Source organism: Mya arenaria, chromosome 3 (assembly GCF_026914265.1).
Source record: "Mya arenaria isolate MELC-2E11 chromosome 3, ASM2691426v1".
In the NCBI taxonomy this organism is placed as follows: domain Eukaryota; kingdom Metazoa; phylum Mollusca; class Bivalvia; order Myida; family Myidae; genus Mya; species Mya arenaria.
The window spans coordinates 60,649,363-60,661,051 of NC_069124.1; the positions used below are offsets into that span (position 1 = coordinate 60,649,363).

The 11,689-nt window shown below is 32.5% G+C and overlaps 1 protein-coding gene across 1 annotated transcript; it reads right to left on the bottom strand.

Moving 5' to 3' along the window:
* Positions 1 to 7,781: 7,781 nt before the first annotated feature.
* On the bottom strand, positions 7,782 to 9,291 carry LOC128226164 (uncharacterized). The gene is made up of 4 exons (XM_052936059.1): positions 9,152 to 9,291; positions 8,729 to 8,811; positions 8,316 to 8,460; positions 7,782 to 7,999 (listed from the first exon to the last, which is right to left on the bottom strand). Exons 1-4 carry the CDS (start codon positions 9,228 to 9,230, stop codon positions 7,782 to 7,784), a joined length of 525 nt encoding a protein of 174 aa, XP_052792019.1. The 5' UTR covers positions 9,231 to 9,291.
* Between the last annotated feature and the right edge of the window lie 2,398 nt (positions 9,292 to 11,689).

Here is an 11,689-nt window from a genome sequence, read left to right on the forward strand (position 1 = left end):
TTCATGAAAGTGTTTGTTGGTGAAATATCTAGGTCAAGTTCGATAACCAGCCTAATCGCTTTAGGCACTCCAGAGTTATGGCCCCCTGAATTTATCAAAATTGGCCATTTTAGCTTTGTCTACTCTCAAACTTGAACAGTTTTTATCCGAATTTCACCAAACTTGCTACTATAAATGTTTGTTGGTATATATTCTTGGCAAAGTTCTATAACCAGCCAGGCTCTTCAGGATTATTGCCCTTGAATTGGTCAAAATTTGCCATTTTTGCTTTGTCCACTGTCTAATTTGAACAGTTATCATCTGATCTTCACCAAACTTGCTGAAAATATTTGTTGGTAAAATAAATCGGTCAAGTATGATAATCAGCCAAATGCCCCGAAGCACTTCAGGATTACTGCCCTTGCCATTTAAGCTTTGTTTACTCTCTAACTTGAACAATTCTCATCTGACCTTCACCAAACTTGCTGAAAATGTTTGTAGCTATAAAATCTTTACCAAGAATGTTTGCCGGTATAAATGCTTTGCCAAGTACACACTGATTGTCTCTTGGGTACGATTAAGGATGAATCATCTCCTGGAGACGATTTTTACATGAATGTTGTTTTTCAAATCCCGAACACGTTGATCGTCTTTGGGCATGATTTGGGATTAATCGTCTATATCTATAGACACGATTTTCAGGAGCCTTTTCTGACTTTGACAGATTAAGGTACTGAATTTCGCATCACGGAATTTCGGAATTTGGATACACAGTTTACAAGGGATACTTTTTGCTTCCACCTTAATAATTTTTTTCTACTGTTAATGCCATATTGTGCCAAATCATTTGCTTCTTGAAAAGCTTGCTTCTCAAAGGGCCAATGTGACAGTAAGTTGTCTTAGAATCCAAGAAATTATTGATGGGCGTATTTTGTGAGTGTCACTCTTGTATCGTGTTATTGTCATGTGATAGTATGTATGCAATGTGCTGTTTGTGGAGTATTGTGCTGTTCTTTCATGTTTCTTGTTTGTACTTTTTTATGTTCTATGTCTTTGGCGTTTGCCCAGTGCCATTAAACCGGGTTAATGTTTAAACTTTTTGCTACTGAGCTTGTTTCTGTAGTTTTTCGCATAAATATTAATATATACACAAAACAGTCATTTTTATTATGAATTATACAAATGCATCCCGCTAATGTTCATGATGTTTGTCACAATCAACAACAATCAAACCATATATTTTTATGATTAGGGTGTGATACCATCCCTCTTTTTGACGAAACCTTTTGCTTATTTAACGTGAAACGATATCGGTCACTATGACGTTTTCAAAACGGAATTTAGGTCAGTTGAGGCTTGAGTGGTCTAAATGACCGGTTGAAGACTGTGAGGGCAAGTCCATCGATTGCGTCGAACAAACGATTTATAAGCTTTTCTGATCAACAGCCCCATACACAGAAATATTTCAATTCTTTATAAGCTTCTGTAAGTGTAGACAATAGAGGTTTTACGTAATGTTAGAATAACAAATGATCATAATTACACTATTTTGAAATGCAGAATTATTTTCATCAGATAAAATTTCTGGAAGAGTTCAGATGAGACAGTTATAGCATCTGCATAGCAATTGGAATAAATGTCAAGATTAGTTTAAAGCTTGATGATGAATTACGTTTTGTCTCATTTAAATGATTATATGACTTCTGGCCTCTAAAGAACTTAGCGATTTTTTGTATACTTATTATATTTATACATGCATGATAAATTTGTTTGATCATGTCTAACTATGAATCTAACCATTGTTTTTTTTTATTGTACACTTAAAATGTACATTGTTATTGTCTTCGAATTATCATTAACATTCATTGTCCAACATATTACGTCTATTTTAGGACAAACTGCTGTTAATTGCCGTTTCTTGATTTAGTGCTAAATCGGGACCTAGCATTACGAACTTATTACAAATTGTGTTCAGTTCAAGTTAGTAAAGTAGTTGCAATTTTGTCTGTCGTCTGATTGGTGTAGGATCAGCGGTTAATATGTTCTTTGTCTGGTTGCATTATCTGTAGTAGAGTAAGTTAAATAGTAAAAGCTATAAGAATAAGAAACTAACTCTAAGCATTATTTCATTATTGAACGGATTTTGGAGAAAGTAAAAACACGGCCAATTTCCCCGGGTATCTACGGTATACCCCTGGACCTGAACCTGGGGGTGGGGGGCGTGTTACAATTGACTGGTACATTACTCATCAACAAATTTAACAAAATAAAAAAAATCAACATCGCTTTGTTGCTTTTAAGGTTTTATAAGTCCAATGGTATCAAGATTTAGAACATTTAACTGCCAGCTTACGGAAGTTTCATCTCATACAACTAACAGAAGAAAAAGGAAAACATATTTTCCGTGTAAAATTTAATTAAAATAGCGTCTATGTAGTTTTAAGTATCATTTAAATCAACCGAAATATCAGACAAGGACGGCACAGTGCAATTTCACTACGTCTCTAAAATTCCAATAACTCTTGAAGAAAGTCAGTTTACATTTTGTACCAAACTTTTTTTCATCCTTCTTATAATTGAGTATACGGCATACAACCTGCTAAAAGAATATGTTTGACGGTGTAATCATCCCTTCGATCCTCTTCCAAACTTGAGTACCGAATCCCTATATTTATATAAGAATTAACACTGTTTCTAATTAACTAGGTCCACAGCGGATTTGTGGAAAACATGTAAAAATAAAGTTTTAAATATATATAATTCGCACTTATTTGTTTGATCTGTGTTATGGTTGCAATATAAATACACATCTTTGGATGCATATCTTTTCCAATTTATTGCGTTTGCTTTCGAATGCACTACAACTTGTTCAAGATTGTTTCATGCATTTTTTTGCATAAAGTAAGACATGGTAGCCATAAAGCCTTAATTACTTTCAGACATAACTTCGCATTTATATGTAATTTTGGATGTTTTTCAAACACTGCAATAGGTTTTTTTTGTGCAATGAATTTTATAACAATTAAGTGTCAAACAGCATTCAATGACTCAATGGTGGTTTTCCTGTTATTTATCCATATTTACATCTCTTCAAAGCATGCATGTAGAATGCTAGGCATTTTTTGCAATAGAAAATTTTGTTATGCAATACAATGCATTCGCAAACCATTTGATAATTAAAGGTATGCAATTAACATATTCTGATAGGGCAATTATGCTTAAACCAGCATTGGTGTTTTGGTAACGGAAATTTTACTGTTGCAATGGTTATTGCTACAACGAATAGGCATATAAGACAAACGAGAAACTGAAACTAGACTGTTTTAATCAAATAAAACAATAATAACAAACACAAAGTATTCATTTTGTACGCATCAATCACAATTATTCAACCTTATTTTTAGAAATCACTATATTTTCACCTAAAAGTATTAAAGATTTAATCAGTATCAATATTTAGAAGGTGTTCATGGTCACACATGTTATTATTAATACATTTGTGAAGGTGATGCATGTACACTTATCTAATGTTAACTTAAACGAACAACAGAAACATTGTTTCAAACATTTTATACACTTCTTCATCGGTAACAACCCTGATGAGTTTGATTACATAGTACACTAGAACCGATACTGTGACTCTTTTTGTATCAGTTATATTAGCCACTGTTTAGGAATTAAAGGAACTAAAATCTACCTTCAAACTGATATCTGGTTTCTTTAAACAAGAAGCGTCTCTGTTCATAGGCCACTGGGTATAGCAACGTTTTTTCCTCCATAAAATCAATTTCACATTCTGACAAATCTTCACTAAAAATCTTTTCTACATAGTATTTGCCTTCATAATAAGTCTGCAACAACGAAATATCCTTTTTCATAATCTGTTTGCTTGTTTGTTTCTCCCGGATTTGTTGTGACTTTGAGGTTTTTCAAGGTTTCTTTTTCTGATGTATCATTGGTTTTCTCATTCTTGTTCATGTTTTGCTTTTCTGCTTTATCACATGTTTGTAACTTTATCTCACTTAGTTTGTTTGTTATGTGAGTTCTTTGGTTCAGTTGCGGTTGTTGTTGGTCTTTCCCAACCATTACACATCTCGACTCTTATTCACATTTCGCAGCAACAGCTTGTCTCTCTTGTTAATATTTTACTGCCCTTACTGACAACAGCGTGGATGTTCATGGTCCCATTTACAGGTTTGAGCACCATCTGGCAAAGTTCGTTATTTTTCTTCTGACAGTCGCATGGTTTGACTTAAATGCAACATTCTTCCTGATAGACGACTTTCCCATAGAACTCTGTTGCTTCCTGTATGACAGCTTTTCCTGATCTTACATGTGCCTCCTAAACCGTCGCAGTCTACAAGACTGAAGATGAACTTGGCCCTTTACTGACTTGACGGTGAATCATTCCAGTAATGTAAGGTTTGTAATGCTGGGTTAATCTTCAGGGCCCCGTTTTACTAACGGACTTACGTAAGCGTAACTCCAATTTTTTCCGTAAGTTTTTGCGTACGCACAATTTTTTAGCGTAACTGCGTTTTACTTAATAGTTCGTACGTACGTATGCACGTAAGTTTTATCGTAAAACTACGTTAAAAAAAGCATCCGTAAGTTTGTTAAGAAAAGCGTAAATATGGCCGACGGATGAAATCCCCGACGTCGTTTACCCCGTAATTTTTGCGATAGAGTAGATTTGTTAAAAATTTGAACAATAGTGACGTAAAACTAAAGTACAGGTTATCCAGGCAGCCAATAATTGATTTGCACGACCTCATTGAAGACGACATTAAACCAAAACCATGCGAATTCATGCCATTCCAGCGATGACAAAGGTAAAAAATGTTTATATTTGATGAGATAAAATCTGATGGTACAGTAATCGTTTCAATAGCTCGTTTTTATAGCATGAATTAAGTTCTTTCACGATAGCCTCCCTTTCTCAGATCTGACCTTCACCTCGGATGTTTTAACGCTTGAAACTGTTGTTTTACAAACTTTCACATAACTTGCTTTTCCAACTGATTTGAAAACAAAGGCATCGGAGGAGCACATCGTAGATATTAAATCATGGTTTAAACGTCTTTTGAAAGACTGTGGATTGTTTGTATCAACGTAATGTGAAATTTGAAATTTTATCCGAATATTGTCTCTATCCGGATGGAAGGAAACGAGTGTCTGAGATTTAAAAAAAAATGTTTGTAATAGTGTTTGTGCTTTATTTCATTTGGGTGTCATTTAATCCCCGATATGTGATATTGCATGACATTTATTTATTTGCAACTTATAATCTACAAACTGAAATGTGCTGTGTACTGGAAATATTGTAGTCTTGGCTCTTGTCGCAATGGCACATAGGTAAACATCATTTTACCGGTAATTGATACAAATGGAGTCACTCAGGTAGGGTTTTCGCTTATTATTGCGCTTTTCTTCCATAACCTTTGTTGCAACAAAACCGTTGTTGCTTTAATTACTTCCAACCTCTTCTGTAATCAATCTCATATTCTCCTTTCATTCCAAATTCTACCGTTTTATTTTAAAAATGCATACAATGATACATTAATACAAACATTTAATGCCGGGAAGGAAACGCAACGATGTCATTTAGTTTAGTTTGCATTATGATGTCATTTGGCTAAAATTTAATGTGGTTATCAGGTAAGCATAAAACTTGTTGTTTTTCAGTGTAAGATTGCAATATAAATCATCTTGTGACAACAAAAAGTAAATATTACACTTGTAGCAAGCCACTCGTGAAACATTTCTTTTGGTGCTGACTCGGTGGAACTTATTGAATGTCTTTAACTGAAACAAACAATACTGTATGTCTAGTTCAAAATTTTGATATATACATATTACCTTCATTTTATATATGTATGTTTCAAAAAGAAGTGTAATATTATATCAAATTGTTTGGTTCTTTGTTGTACCGGTAGCTCCTCATAACACCGCAGTTCTTGGCGAAAGGGGAATTCTAAAGTGAGGGTGGACTAGTTCATGGCGTCCCCAGAAGCTCTGTAGGTGTATGATACTATCTATTTGGCAAGTAAGTAAAAATTCATGTTGATCATTTAATGATTTCAATTATTTTTTTTGGTGTTGCATGAAAATGAAATTTTAAAGATGTATTAAACTTTTTTAAACAGACATTTGAAATATATATAAATAAATTTAATATGTGATATGGGATCTTGAAAAATCCTATAAATTTTCCTACTAATTATGTTCTTTCTCATCAAGAAAAGATAGGCTCTAAGCATGGGCAGTGTAATTGTTAATCATAAATATTTCATAGAAAATAATAATTTAAGTTAATATAAATAGCCTGGATGGGTTCCACTTTGAAGTTGTGGATACTGTTTTGTGAGCAACAATGACAATGTTAATGTGCACATTCCATTGTCTTCTTTCAGTAATGTATTCAGCTTTATGACAGGCTTACTAAATAGTTGTTATACTATAAAAGCAAAGCCAATTTAGACAATTAGGATCATTCTTATTCATGAAATGAATTAAATACCTTTTTTCAGTTAAAAATTGACATACAGTCTTTCAATGAATTACATTAAAACTTGTAGAATAGTCAAACAGGCTATTTTTATGTTCAACAGGTTTTTTTTATAAACCATTCCTGTTCAATGTAACTTAATCATAATGGAAAGCTAGTTAGCAAGTATGTTGAATATTAGAATTTTACTGCTCTCTTGAAATTTTGTACCAATAGTTTTAATTCTTATATTATGTAGTGGAATTGGGTTATAAACATCCATATAGTAAAATATCCTATAAAAATATATTTCTTTGATAAAATTCTTAAATTCACCTGGAAGCATATTATAGAAAGACATAAGGCATTTCATCTGTTATATGTTATTTTCAAATGAACATTTTTTTCTATATGTAAACAACATCATTTATTTTGAAACTGATGCCTTCATAAAACAGGAGGATTTTTGCAGATCACCCCAGAGAAGTTTGCTGCACAACATTATTGTGCATTGATGGAGGGGTGCAGTTTGATGGACAGATTCAAGTTGCACCAGGAAATGCACCATCATACTTGTGGCCAGTTGACCCCAATGCCCAGAGGGCAAGAGCAGCCCTCATTGCCAGATTTAAATATAACTACCCTGGATGTGTTAGTTAGTCATCCAAAACATTTATTGTTATTTAAACATTTATTGTTATTTTTGTCTTCACAAGTGTCAAAATGCTTACCATTCCATTTTTAATGAACTTTTGGTTATTAAATACTGTTATTTTTTTTTTATTTTATAAATATTTTGAACAATTTCAACTGTTTAAATTGTAATGAATAGACATTTGAGGTTCTTTTTTTAAAACATTGTTAGCTTAAAAAATACTTTGATTTTGTAATCTGTTGAATGATGTTTCTCTTACGGTATTTATGTAATGCGATTTTTGTTCTGATTTCTTGTCCAATGGGCCACGTTTTTTTTTTATGTTTTGGTTTACGAGAAATTTTTGAAAAAGTACTCACCGACAGGTCGAAAAAAACAACAAAAAAACTTTAAAGACTTAAGCATACCACTTTTCCAATCTTTAGAAAAACTGATTTTTTCACATTTTGATCATTTATAATATATGTACATATATAAACATTGTATAAATGTAATGTTTAAGGTACTCAATAAAATTAAACAAGTACTGTAAGCTTGCTGTTACATGTGTTTATCATTTAAGGGGTTTTGAAAACGAATATAAACAGAAAACACATTTTATTGCAATATGATACAGGTAAGTAGCACTGTGTCTCGATTCACAAGTTTATATATTTAAATTCAGTTTCCATCATCATGTGTAGAATGTTTATCTGTTGTTTTTTTTAATTTCAAACTGTTCCTTGTCGCAGGTTTTTTCCCTTGCTCCAAACATCCCCGGCAGATCGGCCTCACAATGCTGTACTGTTTGAGCAATGACAATATCGGTTCATCCTCGGCCCCTAATATGTCTGTGTCTCCGCAGAAGAAACAGATCTTCTGGAACTTCTTGGTCACAGCTGGAAGGCCAATAATTTTTATTTGTACTGTTTTTCTTTGTTCAATTTTGACACCAAACATGCAATTTAATGCTATTTGGTATTAAACTGTGGACTTATAAGTACCCTGTTCAAATTATTTTTATACATTTTCATACTTAATAGTATCAATTTACATATTCACTGTCAAAATCACAGATGTTCATCAAAATCTAGATAACTCGAGTATACATTTTAATTGTGTACGATTTAAGTGCGAAATGAGCCGTGACTGGTTTAGTAGAACATTGTATAAATATGAGTACTGAATCTACTTATCATGGCTTTGTCAACTTACCAGAGTAATAGGATGTCTCTATCTCCATATTGCAGACTAACGCTTCTCTGACAAAGACCTCTCCATGGAGTGGATGAAATGATGGAAAAAGGGACGACCCACATGTGTAAACTTCTAAATCTTGCAACCGGGCCAATTGTGTCTTCTGTAAAAATACAATTTTAGGACATTTGAGACAATAAAAAGATTATCTTTTTATCAAATACAACAGTTTAACCAAATATTACACCAATTTTGAGACAAAATTATTGTATGTTAAACTTGAATTATTAATAAAGACTATTATAATAGTTAAGTGTGGTAAATAAATAAAATTTAAAAGTGCAGAGAGTACCCTATCAATAGATTGTATGAATGATAATGCTTTAAATTGACCCGTTTATGTCATACAACTGCAACTATTATTAAAGTACCTGAGCTGCAGACATCTTGTGGCTGCAGTACACCACCCGCCTTTTTCGACACTCCTGGCAAACAATGAAGTCTCTAACTTGGGCTGCAAGATATTTATATTAAGGTCAATATTCAGAAACTAGTTAAATGCCTATCGAAGACAATAACTTATCTTATTGACACTCCTAAGAAATTTATATTGAATAACAGCCCTGAGCCATTAATTTGAACTAATGAAACTAATCCTTTCCATAACATGCAATTTATTGGTTGTGATTTTATTCTCAAGTGTGACTTTTGTGAATATAGACCTAGTTGCACATTGACTTGAATAAGATTAAAAAAGCAACAACTGATCATAAGCTTGAAAACTTCTGACCGAGGCAAGCTAATTTACACACATTTTAGAAAGAGACTACATGAAATATTAATAACACACTTACCTGCATTAAGATGGGACTTGTTTTTTTTTGTCTGCTTCTGTCGGCAAAACCTTCCCTTGTAGAGATGGACGGTGGTCATCAGTTGTTTCTTTCCCAACACATTCCTCAAGGCTTACGTACTTGTCATCCGGACCCTTTGTGGGATCTGGCAGCACGTGAAGGTCAGTGTGTGTCCTTTTTGGGAACAAGGTGCAGAAGAAACAGTTGTCCGATGAACACTTTCGTATCTAAAGAACAACAAAACATTTTTTCTTTTCAAACCCCCAGTGCATGTTATTATAAACATATAAAAGATATAAAACTCTAAACCTTGAAGCATTTATATGATTCCCAAGTAGTCTTCCAAATAAGCAAAAGTTTACTGCCGTTGGTTTGTGGTTTTGGTTCGGGCCTATGAAAAATTAAATTTAAACACGAAGTCAGGTCAATGTGGTACTTGGGTCATTTTCTATATTTATATACTATATGAGCATTCGGAATGGTTTCAAAATCCTTATTTATAATACTGCACCAACAACAATAAGTCAGATTTAATATGGTCATAAAATCATTATGACACACACTACTTTAAAAACAAACACTGTTTTCTAATAGGTCTATGATAATAAGTCACTGTCGCTTGTCATATCTCCATAATTTCTTTAATATAAACAAATAATTCAGACAATTGTGACTGCCCCCCCCCCCCCCTCAGTGCTTTGATTTTGAAAAGTAAAGTAAATATCACAGGTCAGAAAATCCGTATGGAAAATACTAATGCTCGATTCACATTATTAAAATAGGTTATACATCTACAGAAACAAAGGTTTGCAGAAAAATATGTTGATGAAAAAAGTTGAAATTCGGGTCGCGAAAATATATGACAGAAATGAAATACGACAAGTTTACCTACCAGAACATTTTCTGTGGGAAGGTACTGTGATATTACAGTTCCAATATCTTCTTGTGCCGTTGTTTTACTTTTAATAAACTTTTGGCATAGTATTGTGTTGTTCATTTTCAACTTAGCGTGGAAGAATATATTCGACATGACGCCGCGATACGTTTCGTACCCACTCTATTTCGTACCCGAATTTAATTTTTTTTAACTCGCAGCACGTCGGATCGGCAGAAAAAATCACAAAAATCATTTTTATTTTTTTTCAGTTTTGTCAAAATTTAGGGTCGCCGGTCTTGTAAACCGAAAAATCAAAAAAACGTGGCCTTGTGAATTTATTAATTTGATATGTTTATATACATTAAAATTCTTATGGACATAAGGTATATGTTTGGTTTATAAACTGTCTTGTTTTCCAAGTCAACATTACTGAGTGTTGATGTGGAACATCACAAAAGTAGTTTAGGATTGAATCAAAGATCTCATAGTTTGTAGGCAGGTAATGCTCCTCTGTATATGGTAAACAACAAAAACTCATAATACTGTCAAGGGTAGTGGTTGCACTTAGTTGGGTTTTTTTGCATTGATGATGGCACCATTTTTGCAGTATGTATTGAAGTAAAAGCAATCAAGAGGAATAAAATGTCATTCTAGGGATTTATTAATTATTCAATACAAAATAGAAAGTGTGCATCTCAATATCTCAATAACATGAAGTGTTTGTGCTAATATTTGAATTCCATAGAGTTATCAGAAAGGGACTGTTAATAGATTATTAATTTTCAAATTGTTGAAATTGAATTATTTTACTAACTTTTATGAAGAAAGACCAAAAAGCAACTGCTATAATCATATGAACAACATTTTAATAGTAAATCTAAGCCTAAGATGATTTAATTTTAAATAGCCTGACTTTGGCAAAATAAAGCATTTTATGCCATATTTTTTGAGCTTATTTGAACTTTTGTAGTGTTTTATCATTGCTACAAGTATTTTGTTCACATTTCATAGAAAATAAAAAAATCATTGTCTAACCATATAAAACATGAACGAGTCCCATTAAAAATGATTATACATGAATTTGATGCTGTATCATTTTTGATAATCACTGATATTACTTATGGAGAAGATGATTATAGCAATGAACAAAACAGTACATGAAGGCTGACAATCATAAATATGTTAAAATAGTGTTGACAGTACAAATAACAATTTAAAAACACATTTAAAAAACAAATAAATTGACATATTATCTCTCTAAACAATAACCAATTTACACATTCAGCTATTGGTACAAAAATACCATTATCATAAAATGTATGATTATGAGCCCCTTTTTTGTGATTACAATGTTTGATAGATGTCACTTTAAATGAAAGTGCTTTTCCCTATGTATTTTAATATTAGATTACTTGAATATGAATAGGTTGACAGGTAAATAAAGATTTATGAAATGCAATAGTGAATAAAATATGCAAAGCTTCAAGTGTCAGCAATATTTAAGTGGATTGTGAGTTTTTTAAGTAGATAAAATAATCAAAGACTTTCAGGTATATGATTCTACTATAAGACTTTAAAGGTTTATGGAAGAATGTTTGTTGATTTAAAACAATTGCTGAGTCACATTTTATTTAATTTATCATTCATGAAATAAGTTGTAA